Raw genomic sequence first — 20,755 nt, 5'->3', positions numbered from 1 at the left:
CACAACCTGTCTCCTGGCTCCACCCCCAATGTCTCCTGGCTCCACCTCCAAAGTCCCCAGATATTTCTTGAACTGGACATGGCAACCCTTCTTAGGGTTGGGAAATTCCTGGAGATTTTGGGGGTGGAGCCTGGGAAGGGCAGGGTTTGGGGATGGGAGGGACCCAAGCAGAGTATAATGCCTGGAGGCTGGCAACCCTAGGCTATGTGGGTCGCCCTCAGTTGGAAGAAAGGGCCTGTTATAGATGCAAAGGGCTTCCTCAGTGACTATTGTAACTCCTCCTAAACTAGTACATAAGAAGAATAGTGCTGGGTCAGACTAGTGATCCATCTAGTCCAGCCTCCTGCCTCACACAGTGGCCACAATTGGTTCCTCTGAAGGAGAACAGAGCACAGAAGCTGAGGCCTTCTCCTGAGGTTGCCCCCTGGCTCTGGAATTCAGAAGATTAGTGCCTCTGAATGTGGAGGTCCCCCTCAGTCACCATGGCTAGTAGCCACTGATGGACATCTTCCACGAATCTGTCTAATCCTCTTTCCAAGCTGTAAAGCTGTAAATACCTAGCTTGTCTGGAATTTCTGGCTGCCCACAGTGAGGGAAAGCCTGAAGTAATAATGCTGAGGGAATCGCCTGGTCTTTAGTCTTCCCTCCCCAAGTACAGACCCACCACTCTTCCACTGCAGAGCTAGAATCCCTGGACTGTGTCCTGCAGTAAGAAAGGCACGCTGCGAAGCATCTTAGGAACTGGCCTGGCGGCTGCTGCTGTTGCTGGCAAGTGCCCAGCTGGTTCTGTAACTGTGCTGCAAAGTCAGAGGCAGGTTAAGAGAAACAGAAAGCAGGAAAGAGATGGAAGAAGCGTGGGAGGGAGGCTGCTCTGGGGCAGACAGCTGAGGCCCCTCTGCATCCATGCGCTTGCTCGATAGGAGACCATTGCCCAGGTGATCGTCTTTGGCAGGGCTAAGAAGACATCGGAGCTCCCAGCGACGGCAGTTGCAGCTGCAGGGAAAGGCGCCTCGAAGCCCCGAGCAAGCTGCACCACCATGTTCCCCGTGGAGGCAACAGGGCCGCAGCACAGGCGCTTCTCCCGGGCTTAGGACTGGAGGAGGGACACAGAGGAGGGAGAGGGAGGGACCATGCTGCTGCTGACAAAGTCAGGACAGTGCTGAACCCAGTGAAAGCGCCAGGCAGCAGGAGAGGATCCCGACTTGGCCGGGCCAGTGTGTCACGACTCCTGCCCGCAGGTGACTTGGTAGCCCAGGTGCAGTCTGCCTCCATGTCGAAAGGAGGGGAGGTGGTGTACATCCCGGACGATTCTGACTTCTACACTTTCCGGGATCAGTGTGAGAGCCAGGAAGGCTGGAACAGCCAGTATAACAAGGCAGGAGTGATGGTGTGGAGCCAGACGCAGCAGGACAGCAAGACGGTCCAGAAAATCAAGGTAAGGGCTCCAAGGCAGAGCGCAGGCATCCGAGTGATGTGCCGGCAACCATCCCCCCCGTTTGCCCAGCTGCCTCTCCTCCCAGTTTGCACCCACTGCTTTATAACCCATTCATACTGAGCTGCGAAGCAGAGGTTTACAGACTTCCCCTCCCCGCTGCATCCCTTTCGGGAATTCCTTTGCCATCCAAGACATGCAGTGCTGCAGCAATAACTTCACAGGCTCAGGGAAAAAACAGCCCCGGGCTTTTTGTCAGCGAGAAGAATTCCCTTTTTTTTTTTTTAATCTGTGAAGGATCTCTGCTGCTGTAGCCTCCAAGAATGTTTTAAAAGCTAGAAATCTCCCCTTTCTGGATTCTTTTCAAAACTGTTTGTACTTCTGTAAACACTAACAGGAACGGAGATAAACAGGCCTAGGGAGGGGATGTTGAAGACCTGCTTCGTGTGGGGTTTATCTTGCCCGCCGGAACTAAACTCTGCCTGAGCATTGCAACAGCATAAGCCTCAAACGACATTTTCCACACCACCAGGCCTGCCTGGCCGTCTCTAAACAACAGGGGACTGTCTGAAGCTTCCACATTTTCTCCTTTAAACAGAGAGACTTTGGGTTGCTTTTCATGCCCAGTCTGAAAAAAAAACAGGAATTAAAATAGTGGCACTTCCCCCCCCCCCCCAGTGTTCAGGAGAACAAGAGAAGCATCTTTAATCACCATGGCAAAGGTCACTTGGGGGGCACCTGGGGAGGGTGGGGGGAGGGGAGGGGAGGGACCTCAGCAAGGCCATAGAGTCCGTATGATGCCGTAAAGGCCACCCTCCACATCAGCCATTTTCTCCAGGGGAAGTTATTGTGGTCATCTTGAGATCAGCTGTAATAATGGGAGATCTCCAGGTGCCACCTGGAGGCTGGCAGCTTCAGCAACAACTTCTCACAGAAGTTTCACTGCCTCAGAACTGCTAAAGAAACAGCACCCCGCTGGTCAGTGCCTCTTCTTGAAACCCACAGTTTTAAAATCTATTGCAACTGGGTGCCCCCTGCACCCAAATTGGTCCATTGTGGGGCCAGTTTTGACCAAAGGCTCCTGTGGGACACTGAGATGGATCCAAGTCTCTCTGTTAGGTAAACCTCCATGTAAAAAAGAGAGCTGAAGTTTGGTATTCTCACAGAGTGGGAGGTTGCTTGCTTGGATCCACATTAGTGATTTTAAATTTCCCTCCTCCCTTTCATCAGAGTATACAGCAGATATCATGCAGCTCCCTGCCCAGTTTATTATTATTTCTTATTAATTTGGGGTTCACTGTTCTTAGGGTGACCAACCTGAACATATATATGAACATATGAAGTTGCCTTATATTGAATCAGACCCTGGGTCCATCAAAGTCATTATTGTCTACTCAGACTGGCAATGGCTCTCCAGGGTCTCAAGCTGAGGTTTTTCACACCTACTCGCCTTTACCCTTTTTAGTTGGAGATGCCAGGGATTGAACCTGGGACCTTCTGCTTACCAAGCAGATGCTCTACCACTGAGCCACCATCCCTTGGCTCTCCAGGGTCTCAAGCTGAGGTTTTTCACACCTACTTGCCTGGACCCTTTTTAGTTGGAGATGCCAGGGATTGAACCTGGGACCTTCTGCTTACCAAGCAGATGCTCTACCACTGAGCCACCATCCCTCAAAGATGGGGCCTGGAGATCTCCTAGAGATTTGGAGGCCATACCTGAGGAGGGTGAATTCTGAGGAGGGGAAGGAGTTCATCAGTGATGGAATTCCATAGAGCCACCCTCCAAGGCTATTGTTTTCTCCAAAGGAACTGATCTCTATAGTTTGGTGATCACTTCTCATTCCGGGAGAACTTCAGGCTCTGCGTGGCAGTTGGAAACCCTAATCACAACTAGGGATGCCGCATCAGCCTCCTGGTGGGACCTGAGGATGCCCCAGAATGTGGGAGAAAACTGATGATTTGGAGGGAGGGCTCTGTGGCCCCTGTCCTCCTCAGGCTCTATCCCCAAATCTCCAGGAGTTTCTCAACCTGGATCCAGCAACCCTAACCTCTCCCCACCCTGCACCCCGGTCCCCAGCCAGTGCTGGGGCGGGGGGGAACCTGGCACCCCTAATTACAGCAAATCTTCAAACTAGAGAGGTCGGTTCCCCTGGGCATGAAGCCAGCTTTGGAAGATGGACTTTGTGGTGTCACACAGGGACCATATCCCCACTCCTCTCCGTCCCTACGTTCCACCTTCAGGCACTGCCCTCCAGATCTCCAACGATTCCCCAAGCTAGAGTTGGCAGCCTTACCTATGAAACAGCAGAACCTGCTGTCACCAGAGACTCAGAAAGAGTAACGATGGCTCTGACCTGCACCATGAAACCAGAATCTCTCACCCCTGTCCTGCTTTTCACCTGCTTTTCTCCTCCAGGTTGTTCTTTGATCCCTGCTATTGACTGAAGGGGACCGTGCTGACTTTTCAAAGGCCTCATCTCAGACGTCAATGAATTATAGATTGACGATAATGAGGCACGGAGACATGAATCCTGCCCTGTGTACAAGAACTGCTATTGTCAAACTAAAATAATGTTTGCGGGGGGGCGCCTACTGGTTGGGTTGCCAGTCTCCAGATGGGGCATGGATATCCCTTGGAATTACAACTGATCTCCAGACTAAAGATAATTTCCCCTGGAGAAAATGGCTGCTTCAGAGGGCGAGCTGTATGAAATTAAGTCTCCTTTGTGGACCCGACCCTCCCCAAACCCCACTCTCCCCAAGGCTCTACCTCCGAATAGCCTGGAAATTACCAGCCTGGAGTTGGCAACTCTCACTAAAAGGCATGAGAAGAGAAAAGTTGGCAGGGCCTATAGCTCCCTTCTACTGTACAGGTCCAAGGCTAGAGAAAGGATTGGCTCTCTACTGGTCAACACCCTGTAGCCAGGGCGACTGCTCACTATTGGCAGATTACAGAGGTCTGCGGGTGAGGTGAGCAGGAAACTCTTCCACTTGCCCCAGTGCTCAACAGTATTGTATTACTGGGGGTGGTTCTAACCACTTTCTCTTCCTCCCCCCACCCCATGATTCCACATGAGGAGGGAGGGTAGCATGGTATAGCCCCATCTCATCAGATTTCAGAAGCTAAGCAGGGTCTGTACTTGGATGGAAGACCACCAAGGAAGGCTCTGCAGAGGAAGGCCATGGCCAACCACCTCTGCTTCTCACTTGCCTTAAAAGCCCCTTGCTGGAGCTCCCATAAGCCAGTTGCAGCTTGATGGCACGCTACACACACACACACACACAATTCCACATGGGGCCTCTACCTATAAAATGCTTATGTGCACACTATCTCTTGAGCTCTGAGTGGAGACCATGGGATCATACATATATTCCCTACAAGTTGAGTGACTCGCAGCATACAGTCTGCAAATGTACATCTGTGCACACATTAATAACGTACTCCATGCGACTGGAAGTCCTGTTTCTCCCAGGCTCCTAATTGCATGTGTAGTTGGATGCAAAAAGGTTCACCCAAACAAATGAAGGTTGTGAGCAAGAATTGCACATGGAATCCCATTTGCCACCGCCACATACACACACACACACACGTACTCAAACTAACATGCACACGACTTTGATGTTGCAGCCACAGGATAATGAACCAGGCACACATGAACAAGCCCCCAAAGAACTACTGTATTGGTTGGCTGGCTTGTGCAGAGATGAGATCTCTCAACTGAAGATGAGTTAACTACTCTGTGAAATTCTGGTATAGTTTGGTGGCGGAGAAAGTACCACCACGTTGCAGGCAACTCATAGTGACCTTGTAGGGTTTTTTCAAGGCAAGAGACAAACAGAGGTAATTCACCATTGCCTGCTTCTGCATAGCCGCTGTGGACCTCCTTGGTGGTCTCCCATCCAGGTACGAACCAGAACTGACTCTGCTTACAATCTGAGATGTGATGAGATCTCAGTGGGCTTGGGCCAGTCTCATCAAGGCATGGTCAGGTTACATGACAAGAATATTTGGAACTTGGCCTACAGTGGCAATCCTGGAGAGAGATCCCTGCCAAAGTTAAGTAACAACAGTCATCCTCAGTCACAGAGATGCTCTTGGCTCCTTTGCGCTTCACTACCTGGTCTGGAGGCTCCCTTGCCCAGGAGAAAAACTGGCCTAGAGGTTGAGAAGACAATGAACACATTTTCTCTTGCGGCCCCTTCTGCAACAAAACAGATCTCCTTCACTGCAGTATGAGCTTGCCAGCTCTTGAAGATTCCAGCCAGATAAACAAAGAATAAAGTTTCAGCAGAACTGAGCCGGGGCATCTGAGCTGCAAGAAAAGAAATTGCGAGCGCATTTAAGAGAGGGCCCTGTGTGTGTGTAAGTGTGGAGTTGCTGATGAGCAACATGAGCTCCTCCATACATGAATAGTCAGATGAAAACCAAGTACAAAAAAAGAAGACGAGAAAAGGCGACACAAAAAAAGGGATGTCTCTAATTACTTGGCATCTGGCGAGCAGAGCATTAAAAATGCAAAGCGGCTAATGAGCAGCTGGTCCCCTCGATCTAATCCTGGCCCATCGCAAGCCTTGTTGATGAAGGGCAGGTGCGGGAGGGGGGGGGGCTCATCCATAATGCAACGCTCTCTGGAGGAGGGTCCATCCCACAGACAGCTTGGGCGGCAGGTGGGGTTGCCAACTCTGGGCTCAGAAGCACCTGGAGATTTGAGGCTGGAGCCTGGGAGAGCAGGGTTTAGGGAAAAGAGGGATCTCGGTAGAGTAGAATGCCATGCAGTCTGCCTTCCAAATAGGGTTGCCAATATCCAGGTGAGGGCAGGGGATTCCCCAGTTTGGAGGCCTTCATCCACTTCAGGGTTATCAGAAAGAGTGGAGGAGGGGGCGGAAATGTCTGCTGGGCATTCCATTATTCCACAAGGAGACCAATTCCCACAGGGCCTAATGGATAATTGATCCGTGGGTGTCTGGGGCTCGGGGGGGGGGCTGTTTTTTGAAGTAGAGGCACCAAATTTTCAGCATAGCATCCAGTGCCTCTCCTCAAAACATCCTCCACATTTCAAAAAGATTGGACCAGGGGGCCCAATTCTATGAGCCCCCAAAGAAGGTGGCTTCTTTATTTCGAAATGGAAGAAAGACATTTAAAAGATGTGCGGTCCCTTTAAATGTGATTGCTAGAACTCCCTTTGGTGTTCAGACCTGCTTGTCACACCCTTGGTCCTGGCTCCATCCCGAAAGACTCCTGGCTCCACCCCCAAAGTCCCCAGATATTTTCTTAGTTGAACCTGGCAACCCTATTTCCAAAGCAGCAGTTTTCTCCAGGAAAAAGTAGAATACATGTTTTAAACAAATAAATGTTTTATGTAGTCTGGAGATCAGTTGTAATGCTGTGAGATCTCCAGCCCCAACCTGGAGGTTGGCAAGCCTAGCTACATGGCTTGTGCCCTTGCTTGTTACTCAGTGAATCACACCCAAATCCAGCCTGTGGATCACCCCCAACTCTGCCACATGAAGATTTCTGAAAGGCTAGGTAGGAGGTGCCTGATTATTCTCAAAAGAGACCGCCAGACTCAGGCAAAGATGCTGCTCTGAAGGGACATGTTCCCTTCATCTCCTTGGTTCACATTGGTCCTCCACACTCAACTCAACTTCAGGTAAGATGGGACAAGTGGTGTGTTGCCCCACCTGAACAGAATTTGCTGCCTTTGAAAGTTTTTCAAAAAATTAGGCCTTTAATGGCAACATTTAAAGGGTCTGTTTTCAGAACAGGAGAACAAACATGGGGTAGCAGTTAAAGTGTCGGGCTAGAATCTGGCAAACCCAGGTTCTAATCCCCATTTGTGCCGTGGGAGCTTGCTGGGTGACCTTGGGCCAGTCACGTACTCTGAGCCTTACATAATTCTGCTCTCTTCCATGTATCCTCACAACAGCCCTGTGAGGATTCATGGAAGAGAGAATTATGTAAGCACTTTGGGTTGAAAGGCAGGATATAAATTAAGTGAATAAAATAAAGTAAATACATATTTTGGGGGGAAGGACTCCCCTTAGTCAATAATGACCCTAAGCATAGCAAGCGTGCTTCAGGAGAGAAAGGGGTTCCTTCAGAACAGGGCTAGCCAGCTGAGGTGCAGGTATAGCCTCCTTGGTTATGATGGGGAAGGCCCGTCTTCACCCTGAATCTTGGCTATGACTCACCTCAACTGCCAACATGGCCCTGACTCACCTCAACTACCTTCCTCATTTAGGGCCTGGGAAAAGGACAGAGCAGGTGCTGGTCTGGATAGATGGAAAGGCCCTTCTAACCTTACTATTAATATTCTAACCACTGTCCCCAAACTAATCTATATAATTATACTGTACAAGTGGAAACAATAAGCTATGCCATCTCTGAGGCAATTGTTAAACAAAGTCTGGTATGTATGGACTACGAACAAGACAACTGATAAATATGTGGGCATGAAAATCAAGGTCAGCCTCAAAACACATAGGTCCCCATCTGGTAGATACTGTCAAAATACATACCATGAAGTGCCATGACAGATATTGATGTGTATTTAGAACTTGTTTCTCTTAGGTTTCTTGAAGGTTATAAGCAGGGCCTTTTGTAGGAAAAAAAGCCCAGCAGGAACTCATTTGCATATCAGGCCACGCCCCTGATGTCACCATTGTTTCACACAGGGCTTTATGGATAGAAAAAGCCCAGGAAGAACCTATTTGCATATTAGGCCACACACCCTGACATCAAGCCAGCCGGAACTGTGTTCCTGTGCGTTCCTGCTCAAAGAAAGCCCTGGTTATAAGATTTGAATTCCTCTCTTGTGATTAATAAAGTGAAGGTTGGATTATTTGCACTCTAGCCTTTTACTTTTTTTACTGCATTAGGAAGTTTGTGTATGGCTATATATAATTCTAACTATTTTGCTGACCTTTAAGTCTAAGGTACTTGACATATTTTACCAAAAGTCTGATAGTGTGTTTAATGAGAAGTAAAATAAAGATATTTCAAAAGCAGTAACAACAACAATTAGGCGCATACCTATGAATCTTCCCCAACACTTCTTTCTCAAAACTGACTCAATTATTCAATCCTTTATTTGGAGTGATAATCAATACCCAGAATTAAAACACCCAACCGAAAAAGGAGGATTTATACCCCCAAATTGAACGGTCTGCTACAGAATACTTCAAGTGGAGCAGCAAAAACTCCCCTCCAGCACTATTTTGGTGTGGGAAAACAGTTTGGGGGGGGGGGGCGGGGGAGGCAGGAGCCTTTCCTCTCTCTGTGGTAGTATTCAGAGACTGCGTGGGCTCTATTTTTTTTTAAAAAGCCATTCTCAGTAGTTGCCGTATGACTGTAGGAACCTGAGATGGATCCAGCGACTTGACTCATTAAAAAGCCAAACGTAGTCTGGCTCTTAGTGGCACAAGTAAAATGTTAGCAAGAGTCTCCTTCCAATTTTGTTTGCCAAGACTACAAATAGAAAAAAATCTTTTTAGGGTTGCCAGCCTCCAGGAGAGGTCTCCTGGAATTTCCACTGATCTTCAGATGACAGAGATCAGTTCCCCGGGAGAAAATGGCTGCTTTGGAGGGTGGACTCTACGACACTGTACCCCACTGAGGTCCCTCCCCTCCATAACTCCTGCCAGCCCCAGGCTCCACTTCCTGAAATCTCCAGGAATTTCCCAAGCTGGAACTGGCAGCCCTTTTCCATTTCCACCAAAAAGAGTCTGGAAAGAAGTTCATCTGGCGCCGGAACCATACGCACTTTGGTGTAACTCTAGAGCAGGGGTCCTCAAACTTTTATATAGGGGGCCAGTTCACTGTCCCTCAGACTGTTGGAGGGCCGGACTGCTGTTACTGTACAAGGCCGCGGGCCGTCAGTTTTCCATCTTCTGCATCTCTCTCCCTTCCCCACACCACACACCCCGGCCTGGGAACTCACCTCACCTCGGTATCACCTCACACTCTGTCTCCGCCGCCTCAGCCCAGTGCCGGAAGTGTGCGTTGCTAACGCGAGTTTAGGTCGAACGTCACTTCCGGTCTAATTTTGCCATAACCCGGCGGGCCGCATAAACGTCCTCAGCGGGCCGCATCTGGCCCGCAGGCCGTAGTTTGAGGACCTCTGCTCTAGAGAGCCAGAATGGTGAAGTGATTAAGAGCGGCAGACTCTAATCTGGAGAACCAGGTTTGACTCCCCACTCCTCCTGCACAGGAAGCCTGCTGGGTGACCACTTGAGTCAGACAGAGGGTTGCCAGCCTTCAGGTGGGGCACGGAGATCTCCTGCTTTTACAACGGATCTCCACCTGGCAGAGATCAGCTCCTCTGGAGAAAATGGCTGCTTTGAAAGGTGGACTCCATGGCATTATACCATGCTGGGGCCCCTCCCCTCTCCAAATCCCACCCTCTCCTGGATCCACCCCCAACACAGACTTGGCAACCCTAGTCAGACAAGTTCTCTCTGAACTCTCCAAGCCCCACCTACCTCACAAGATGCCTGTTGTGGAGAGAGGAAGGGAAGGTGATTTTAAGCCGCTTTGAGACACATGAACTACAGCAGAGAAAAGCAGGGGATAAAAACCAACTCTTCTTCTAATATTAAATTTACAGGCCAATGCTTCATGTGGATGATGTGGGCCAGTTTAGAATTATGCCATTAATAGCAATGCCATTCATTTCTCAGCGAACCTGCTTGGTAGATTAATTTAACCAGTTCAACACTCACAGTCAGACTGTGAGTTGGCCGGGGATATGTTTGGATTGCATCAAGCACTTCAGACAGAAGCTGGCTCTCAAGCAATAGGGAAATCAACTTGGAATTGGGTTCTGATCCAGCACCACCCCTCAAGTAAAACAGGTACACAGTAAAGTTGCAAAAGGTTGTGAGGACAGAAGCACTGCTTTGTTCTATAGCCCAAGCCAATGACTTCTGGTGGAGAGAAGAGAAGGGACATAATCTGGGCCCCTGATCCCACACACATCCCGCCCCGCACTAAATTGGATGCATCTCTCCAGAATGGGAGAGCAGAAGAACCCAACTTCCAGCAAAACTGGACTATGGGGCCAAATTGCAAATTCAGAGGGAGGAAAAGCTGGGCACGACAGGCTCCGAAGTGTGAAACAAATTTCTTTAGACCTTAATCTTCAAATACTACTCCAAAAAAAGGTGATTCTTCACAGCTGTTGGATACCAACTAAGACAGATTTTTTAAATCCAGGTTCACAGACTCAGGTGGTGAAGAGTTAAGCAGCCAAGAGACAGCTTGACATGCATTATGGATATATCTGTAATTATCACACTATTTTAGCTGAAAGCTAAAAGGCAATTAATTTTATGCCAGGGTGCTCATTGAAGCTTAATCCACCAACCTCAATATTGGGACGTGTGCTTGCTTCTCGGAACCTCTCAAAATGGCAAAAACTATGGATCATATCAGCCTTCACAGGGGCTAAATAAACAGACATGGAAAGAAACGGTCTACAACACCATGCATTGAAATGTGGACTGAAGCAGTACTGCTCCTAAGAAAGGAAAGGAAAGGTCCCCTGTGCAAGCACCAGTCGTTTTCGACTCTGGGGTGACGTTGCTTTCACATTTTCACGGCAGACTTTTTACAGGGTGGTTTGCCATTGCCTTCCCCAGTCATCTACACTTTCCCACCAGCAAGCTGGGGACTCATTTGACCGACCTCGGAAGGATGGACGGCTGAGTCAACCTCAAGCCGGCTACCTGAAAACAGGTAGCTTCCACAGGGGATCGAACTCAGGTCGTGAGCAGAGCTTAGGACTGCAGTACTGCAGCTTTAACACTCTGTGCCATGGGGCTCTTTCCTAAAGAAAAAGTTGCCTTTAATCAAGCAAAAGATGAGATAACTTGACATTTGGTCTGAATTTGTGGCTCTAAATATCATCAAATTTTCAATTGTTGACCAACATTTCCTTCCCTTCCTTCCTTTGGCGTATATTCTATGTTTTGACTTTTCTTCATCAACCTTGATGTATAGCAGATAAGGTCCTCCATGGCCACTGGTGGAGGGTGGACAGGTAGGGTTGCCAGCTTTAGGTTGGGAAGTGCCTGGAGATTTGGGGGTGGAGAGGACAGGGAGCTCAGTGGGGTACAATGCTAGAGAGTTCATCCTCCAAATGCCAGAGAGTTCATCCTTGGGGAGGGGCGGTGGCTCAGTGGTAGAGCATCTGCTTGGGAAGCAGAAGGTCCCAGGTTCAATCACTGGCATCTCCAAAAAAGGGTCCAGGCAAATAGGTGTGAAAAAACCTCAGCTTGAGACCCTGGAGAGCCGCTGCCAGTCTGAGAAGACAATACTGACTTTGATGGGCCAAAGGTCTGATTCAGTATAAGGCAGCTTCATATGTTCATATGTTCAAAGCATCCATTTTCTCCAGGAGAACTGGTCTCTGTAATTCCAGGGATCCCTGGGTCCCATTTGGAGTCTGGCATCCTTCATAGCAGACAACATTAAAGGCAGACCTTGTTTTTTTACTCTCCAGACTGACTGTTTGGCCACTGTGTGAGATAAGAAGTTGGACTGAATGGACCATTAGACTGATGCAGTAGGGCTTTTCCTGTGTTCGTATGTAATCCTAGAGCCCCGTGGCGCAGAGTGTTAAAGCTGCAGTACTGCAGTCCTAAGCTCTGCTCACGACCTGAGTTCGATCCCCGGCGGAAGTTGGGTTTTCAGGTAGCTGGCTCATGGTTGACTCAGCCTTCCATCCTTCCGAGGTCGGTCAAATGAGTCCCCAGCTTGCTAGGGGGAAAGTGTAGATGACTGGGGAAGGCAATGGCAAACCACCCCGTAAAAAAAGAAGTCTGCCATGAAAACATTGTGAAAGTAACGTCACCCCAGAGTTGGAAACGACTAGTGCTTGCCCAGGGGACCTTTCCGAATTCTACCCTTCCTTTTCTCTCTCTCTCTCTCTTTTAAGATGGACCGTTTTCGCACACAGCTTACCTCGCAGTCACAATCCTGTTCCCTCCGCAGCGTCTGTCGGATTTCCCACCATCTGTGCCGGAGTTACAGGAAGTGCCGCGGCTTTTGCGTAGCAAACGTAAACTGGGTTTTAGCGGTTTACGTTTGCTATGTAATCATCAAATAGAAAAGCATAATAAAGTTTTTAAAAATAGAATCGGTCCTTCACTGGCATGCAGATACAGCATTTCTGTTGCTCCACCATAATAAAAAGAAAGCCTCCATGTGCACTGGGAGCCCATCTGTTAGAACTTAAGAGGGATGTTATTGGACTCCTGTTTGGTTTTGCTTACCAGCTCTTCTTCGATATGTAACCACCTTGACTCCTTCTGCCAGATGCAGGTTGCCTGCAGGGATGTCCCTCCAGAGACACTCTATGACGTGCTCCATGACACTTGCTACCGCAAGAAATGGGACTCCAACATGATCGAAACTTACGACATTGGGCGCCTGACCGTCAACGCAGATGTGGGCTATTACTCCTGTGAGCACCCTTTTCTTCCCGTACCTGATCCTACACCTTTGGGGACTCTCCATCCAGTCGAAGGCATCAATGGCTTCCTCAACCCTAGCCCCACCTGTGGCAAGAAAGACATTTCTTAGAAAAGCAATAGGGCACTCAGTTACAGGCTGCTTCTGCCCCAGCGCATAGTTCTGTGGTCATCTTGATATGATTCTGTGTGCAATCACCCTGATGATTCCAGGCACCCCAGGGTAATCTATTCTGTCCCCACCCCCCATTGTTAGCTGAGGTTTCCCTTTCACGCCCAATGTGCATTGAGACCCCCACCGCACCCCCAGAGTTTGCATGGGACCCTTGGGATTTTCTGCCCATCCACGGTATAGGCAAGACTGCACATAAATAATCCAATACGTTTTAAAAACATTTTAGAAAAAACTTTCACATATTCGCAGAAACACCTCCAATGATCCTCTCCTCCCTGTCTAAAAGGCAGGCTGAATTGTGGAAGATTCTCTTCCGTTAGGAATTTAAAAAAAAAAAAAAAACACCTTCACAATACCTTTTAAATACATGTTTTTAAAAACCTTCTTGTATTTGCAGAGCCTCTGGTAATCCCCTAGCCAGGGCTTTTTTGGTAGAAAAAGTCCAGCAGGAACTCATTTGCATATTAGGCCACACACCCTGGTGCCACCATTGATCCACACAGGGCTTTTTGTAGAAAAAGCCAACAGGAACTCATTTCCATATTAGACCACACCCCCTGACACAAAGCCAGCCGGAGCTGTGTTCCTGCTCAAAAAAAAACCCTGCCTCTATCCCTTGTCTAAAATGTAGGCTATTCAGTTGTTAATGCTTCTTGCTGCTAGGGACTGGCCCAGCAAATGAAAAAGTGACTGACTTGAACATCACCAAAGTCCTGCATTCGCCCTGTTGCCTCTTGGAGACATAAGCCAATGCTTGTGCCCATAGTGTCCTCCCCAGGAAACACCTTATTTGAAAAGTTTAAAAGAAAGCAGATTATTTTGAGGCAGGAATGGGCTTCTAATAGGCTGTGCAGAAACAGAGAACAATGTTATGGGGAAACCTGAAATAAATTACACAGATCTAGTGCTGAAATATGTGAAAGCTGCCGCAGTAACTGAGGCTATGGGAACTCTGCATTTTTTATCCCCCAGAACATAGGCAGAAAGGGTTCAATAAGCAGAAAAGCCTCTTCCTTGAAAATTTCTGGGAAGGGCCATATGAATACCAAATATGTGCAAGGAACATGTAGCTTTCATTTCCTACCTTTCTGCCCTCAGTCTAACCCGTCTCCCACAAGAGCCATTGTGTCGATCTCCATATTTCTACCGCCACTTCAAAATGCCACTTTCCAAGCAAAAAGAATGCAATTTTTGCCTTTTGACTATTATATGATGTGCATTTTGAGTCAGAATTATTCAGCAAGGCCAAGATGGCTCTGAACTAAGGGAGGAGCATTCGTCTGAGCTGAGTGGGTGAAAAATAGAAAGGCGGATCTTGGGTAAAAGTCGGGCTCTGTGGGTGACCTGTGGGGACGTTGCCTTGGCCTGGATGAGGTCTCCGCAGGGCATGATTTCCTTCAAGCGTTGTTAACACGTCCTCGCTAATGCATTTCAATCTTTCAGGGCGGTGCCCAAGTCCTCTGAAGAACAGGGACTTTGTCACCTTGCGCTCTTGGCTGCCCCTTGGCAACGACTACATGATCATCAACTACAGCGTCAAACATCCAGTGAGTTCCACCCAGGCAGCCAGTGTCCCCTCTGTCCTGGGCCCGTGCTCTGGCCAACAAGGGGAATGAGGACCAGCCATGCCATGAATGTCTCATCCACACACCCTTGAGCTGGAGAACTGGGCACTGCCTCTAGCCTCTGCCTGTTTCTCCTCCCCTCCCCAGTCAGGCACCCCTTAGGCCTGCCCCTGAGGGCTTCAGGAAAGCAGAGGTGGCCCCTGAAGCCAGACAGGTAGGCCCTGCCTCAGAGCTTGACAACAGATGCACGGGTAGGCTTCCCAATCCCCAGGTCCCAGAGGGGGATCCCCCGGTTTTACAGGCTTCCCCCCTCCCCCAGCCAGCTGGCCGGCAGGGGAAGCCCCGCCCCCACAACCATCATGCACCTCCATGAACGATTCCCATAGGGAATGATGGGGAATTGATTCGCGGGTATTGGGAGCTCTGGGGGGGCTGTTTTTTGAGATAGAGGCACCAAATTTTCAGTATAGCATCTAGTGCCTCTCCCCAAAATACCTCCCAAGTTTCAAAAAGATTGGACCAGGGGGTCCAATTCTATGAACCCCAAAAGAAGGTGCCCCTATCCTTCATTATTTCCTATGGAAGGAAGGCATTTAAAAAGATGTGCAGTCCCTTTAAATGTGATGGCCAGAACTCCCTTGAAGTTCAATTATGCTTGTCACACCCTTGCTCCTGGCTCCGCCCCCAATGGCTCCACCCCCAAAGTCCCCAGATATTTCTTGAATTGGACTTGGCAACCCTATGCACAGGGGAGACCTTTCTCCACCCCCCTCACACATACCTAGCCTCCATTCCTAGTACTGAGAACTGGTTGGCATGCATGGCCTGGCCACATGGGTGTCAGATCTCAAGAATCCGCTCTCTTCACACAGTTTGGTCTCTGTAGTCCACCAGACCCACTCCTCTGGTGGGGGGAGAGGGGGGAGGTTGCATGGGCAGAGAAAAGATTTCCCGTGTGGATCACTGCCTGTAGGGTTCCATTCCAAGTAGGGGCCCCTGCATCCAGGAACTGGGTCATCAACAGCCGATCTCTCTCTGCAGAAGTACCCACCCCGGAAAGACTTTGTGAGGGCCGTGTCCCTGCAGACGGGCTACTTGATCAAGGCAGCCGGCAGCCGGGGCAGCATCCTTTACTACCTGACCCAAGTGGACCCTCGAGGTGAGCATTCCCAGGCCAGAGGAGCAGCTGAGGATCCAGCGAAGGAGTCATTTATTCCATCTTTACCTGCCCCCTCCTTTTTTTCCTACGAAGCTCAGGGCTGTGCACATGACCTCTCTTGCCCCAGCTCATTTTGTCCTCACAACTAGGGCTTTTTTTTTTTTTTTAAGCAGGAATGCAGTTCTGGCTGGCTTGATGTCAGGGGGTGTGGCCAAATATGCAAGTAGGTTCCTGCTTGGCTTTTTCTACAAAAGAAAAAAGAAAAACCCTGCACAACTCTTTGAGAGACACAGATTTGGTGTAGTGGTTAAGTGTGCGGACTCTTATCTGGGAGAACCGGGTTTGATTCCCCACTCCTCCACTTGCACCTGCTGGCATGGCCTTGGGTCAGCCATAGCTCTGGCAGAGGTTGTCCTTGAAAGGGCAGTTGCTGTAAGAGCTCTTTCAGCCCCACCCACCTCACAGGGTGTCTGTTGTGGGGGAGGAAGGTAAAGGAGATGGTGAGCCGCTCTGAGACTCTTCGGAGTGGAGGGCAGGATATAAATCCAATATCTTCTTCTTCTTCTTATCTGGGAGAACCGGGTTTGATTCCCCACTCCTCCACTTGTACCTGCTGGAATGGCCTTGGGTCAGCCATAGCTCTGGCAGAGGTTGTCCTTGAAAGGGCAGCTGCTGTAAGAGCTCTTTCAGCCCCACCCACCTCACAGGGTGTCTGTTGTGGGGGGGGGGGAGAAGATATAGGAGATTGTAAGCCGCTCTGAGTCTCTGATTCGGAGAGAAGGGCGGGGTATAAATCTGCAGTCGTCTTCTTCTTCTTAAGAGATGGGGACATGCCCAAAGTGCTCAGTGAGTTTTATGGCTCCTCAGCAGGATCCTGAGGAGGCAAGGGCACCTCGGGATAGGTGACCATTGCATCGATGGCATGATAGCATTTCTGGGGTGAACCGAGCCAAAAGTACTGTCATGCCATTTTAGGATTCAATGGAAACTAACGTCACGCCATCAATGCAATGCGATTGCCATTGGTAGACCTGGCAACACTATTTAGGGTCAGGACTTTTTTGTAGCAGGAACTCCTTTGCATATTAGGCCACACCCCCTGGTGCAGCCAATACTCCTGGACCTTACCGTAGGCCCCGTACTAAGAGCCCTGTAAGCTCTGAAAGGATTGGCTACATCGGGGTGGGTGGGTGTGGATTAATATGCAAAGGAGTTCCTGCTACCAAAAAAAAGCCCTGTTTTGGGTCAAGTGTGAACCCGTTTTCCAATATTAGGTCCATTTCTCTATCCACTACAATCCTGTGAAGGATAAGTCCCGTATCTACAGAGACAGACAGACAGACAAACAGATAAGATAGATAGAACATCACAACAAGAATTATTACATTGAGTGGTGAAGGCCAAGCCCATATTTTCTTGGCCTAGCATGAGGGAGTGGGAAAGGCAGGCTGAGGAGAGAGACCAGGCACAAAAAGCAGCAAGCGCAGGGGTGGTCTTACTGTGGAGGAATCAACATGTTTGGGGCACCATAAAGAATGGTTGAGTAAATGTGGTTTATTGGGGCACAAATCATTGGATGTCCCCTGTGTGAGTTTTTGTTGAGATGATAGGGAAGCCTGCCAGGCTGGAGATGGGCCTACGAGCCAGCTTTCAGTAACGGGTGACTCTGCTTTGCTTCTAGGTTCGTTACCAAAGTGGGTGGTGAATAAAGTGTCACAGTACGTAGCACCAAAGGTAAGTGGCAGGCATGCCTGGAAAAAGCAAGATGGCTGTGACACGAGGAAGATTCTAGAATGAGACTAACCCACCTCAGGCAGAGATCTCTGAAGTGGCAGACTGTGGTCAAAATTACCCCCTCCCCAAGCATTTTTTTTTGCCATGGAAGATTTGAGATTTACTCAGCTGGCCCTGGTCTTAAGCTGCTAGACCACAAAAAGGTGACCTCCTCCAGTTTATCTGCTTCTTTCCTTTCACTGCTAACATTTACTCTCCTCTGCCACAAGCCAGCCACTGAGAGAATTAGCAGTCTGAGTGACCCAATCATATATGGTAAAGCAATATCATTTACTTTCAGAGGAGGTAGTCCCAGGATATGCCTTAGAGTTGCCTGTTCCAGATGAGGAAATTCCTGGAGATATGGGGATAGAGTCTAGGGAGGGCAGAGCAGGGGTGGGAGGAGGGACCAGTCTCTGCAGTTTGAAGCTCAACTGTAATTTCAGGAGATCTCTGGGCCCCACCTGGAGGTGGACAACCTTAGCTATGTATCCTTGCTGTCTTCTCACATGGAAGATTTCCCAAAATCAGATTTTTTGGGGGGAATTGTGTCTCAGCAATCAGTAGGGCTGCCAGCGGCAAGGTGGGGCCAGGGGATCCCCTGGAATTACAGCTCATCTCCAGACTACAGAGATTAGTTCCCCTAAGGAAAATGGATGCTTTGGAAGGTGGACTCGATGGCAGTCAGGGCCAGCCCTAGGGTGCATGGCACCCCAGGCAGCCTCAGTGTCCATCGTCCCTCCCCCATCACCCCCCACGGCGCCTCCTCCTCCTCCCACTCTTCCTCACAATTTTAATGCCCAGGAACGGGCAGTGAAGCACCACACTCCCAGGCTCTTTAAAGGCTACCCCCCCCCCCATCGATCAGCTGATAGGCAGGTAAAACTATGCCAGAGGCCAGCGGCTCCTATGCCAGCCCTCAGGTGCGCTTGCAATCTGCGGGGGCAGTGGGAAGGACGAGTGAGCCGCCGCCTCCTCCTCCCCACTTCCTTCCTGGATCGCATGGGAAGGGAGTGGGGAGGAGGCAGCGGCTCGCTCGTCCTTCCTGCTGCCACTGCCTCTGTGCTGATCGCAAGCGTGCCTGAGGGCTGGCATAGGAGCCACTGGCCTCTGGTGCCTTTAAAGAGCCCCAGGAACATGGCGCTTCACTACCCGTTCCTGGGCATTAAACCTGGGACGGGGGGAAGGGGAGGTAAATAGGGATTTGCCTAGGGGGCAGGGCGAGGGCCGAATTTGGCTCCCCCACCCTGCTGGCGCCTTAGGCAAATGCCTAGTTTGCTTAGGGGGCAGGCCAGCCCTGGGCACTGTACCCTACTGAGTTCCCTGTCCTCCCCAGGCTCCACCCCCAAATCTCCAGGAATTTCCCAACCGGAATGTGTCTAGCCCCCCGTTCCCCACTGATGCCCCCACCCTAGCAATCAGAAGCATGGCAAACACTGCCTTAGCCGACCCACCTGCTTTCCTTTTGCAGGCTATGAAGAAGATTTACAAAGCAGGCCTCAAGTATCCCGAATGGAAGCGGAAGCACAACCCCAGCTTTAAGCCTTGGGTGTACCCGGAGCAGAACACACTGCCCAGCATCAGCCTGTCGGAGCTCTCCTTGCAGCATGCTGACTCCCTGGAGAACATTGACGAGAGCAGCCTGTCCGAAGACAGGGTGCGCATCAGTGATGAAGAGGCCTGAGCAGCCCCTGGCTCCTGGACATGCGACTCCTCGCCATGCAGGTGGCCAGGATGCAGCCCTTCCACTACCACCTGTGGAGCACAGCTGCCCTCACAGCTCCTTTCCCACATGCACACAGACATGAATGAATGGCTTCCTTCTTCTCCACACCTGTACCCTTCCCAGGGCGACACCTGGCACTGCTCCTCTTGGGCAGCACACATTTGGGCTGGGGACTTCAGACTGAGAGACTGTATTCGCCAGCATGACAGAAAATGTCTCCTTTCCCTGCTGTCGGTCATAATCTCCCAAGGCAGGAGTTGCTCCCACAGAGGCAGGTAGGCTGTCCTTCCTACACAGCCAGGTTCTGCCTGTATAGGTCAGGAGTCCTCTTCTGCTAGCCTTTGCATTCTGGGCATTTGCACAGCTTGGCATCCTGTCACTTAAAGGACTGTTGGCACAAGACGGGTCCAGACCAAATTAGGTTGTGGGCACTCATGCTGGCAGGGAATGGGACCTTCCCGATGGACCACTCTGTGCCTTTCAGCTCCTCCCCTTCCCTCAGCAGAATACCACCCCCCAAGACCACTCCTCTCTATTTCTTGTGCCTCTCCTCCAAGGGTGGTGTCAAACCAACTCACTGAACGCTTGCTTGGCTGTGAATGGAACGGGGATGATGCATTCTCTTCCACAAACAGTAGATCCAGGGCTTTTTTTTTGAGCAGGGACACACCGGAATGCAGATCTAGCTGGCTTGGCCAGGGCTCTGGCTCAAAAAAATGGTCTTGACAGAGAGAAGGCACTTGACAGCCATGTACTCCCAGACCACTGTATGTCCTCACTGCTGCCTCCAGCCTCCAAGGGGCTTGCAAAGAGAGCGAGAGACATGGAGCTACCCATGAGCGCCCCCTCCCGGGAGAAGCTGGGCCTACCCAAAGAATTCTGGGAGATGCAGTTTTGTTGGAATGTTAGGAACTCTACTGGACATTCCTGTGGCCCTCCAGGAAACTACAATCCCCAGGACTCTTTAGACCACGGGTGGCCATCGGTAGCTCTCCAGATGTTTTTGCCTACAACTCCCATCAGCCCCAGCCAGCATGGCCAATGGCTGGGGCTGATGGGAGTTGTAGGCAAAAAACATCTGGAGAGCTACCGTTGGCCACCCCTGCTTTAGACACAATGATTTCAATTTGTTAGACAGAGAAGCCCTTTCATTGAAAGGCAGTACACTTCAGAGAATGAAAGCTGCTTCCTCAAGGCCTTTCTAGAGTCATTCTGCCTTTTGCTGTGGGGCTCTGTTGGGATGCTTGCTGTTCCTCTATGGGCAAGAAAGCAATAAAGATCTGAGATCATGAATGTGTTGTTTTTTAAGTGTAAAAGTCTCAGCAGGGTCTGCATCTGTTTTCACAAATTAAGGCAAGCAAGCCAGAGCTACGCTTTTTTTAAAACAGCACCAAGGACAGAACCTAGCAGGCTCTGAAGGCTGGGGAGGACCTAAGGGCAAAACACTCAATGG

At 49.9% G+C, this 20,755-nt stretch overlaps 1 protein-coding gene across 1 annotated transcript; it reads left to right on the top strand.

Moving 5' to 3' along the window:
- Positions 1 to 1,145: 1,145 nt before the first annotated feature.
- On the top strand, positions 1,146 to 19,342 carry LOC132582463 (START domain-containing protein 10-like). The gene is made up of 6 exons (XM_060254043.1): positions 1,146 to 1,435; positions 12,750 to 12,897; positions 14,523 to 14,626; positions 15,686 to 15,803; positions 17,485 to 17,537; positions 19,048 to 19,342. Exons 1-6 carry the CDS (start codon positions 1,271 to 1,273, stop codon positions 19,258 to 19,260), a joined length of 801 nt encoding a protein of 266 aa, XP_060110026.1. The 5' UTR covers positions 1,146 to 1,270; the 3' UTR covers positions 19,261 to 19,342.
- Positions 19,343 to 20,755: the final 1,413 nt, after the last annotated feature.

This window comes from Heteronotia binoei, chromosome 14, assembly GCF_032191835.1.
Source record: "Heteronotia binoei isolate CCM8104 ecotype False Entrance Well chromosome 14, APGP_CSIRO_Hbin_v1, whole genome shotgun sequence".
In the NCBI taxonomy this organism is placed as follows: domain Eukaryota; kingdom Metazoa; phylum Chordata; class Lepidosauria; order Squamata; family Gekkonidae; genus Heteronotia; species Heteronotia binoei.
This window is presented reverse-complemented; position numbering and strand designations above follow the sequence as displayed.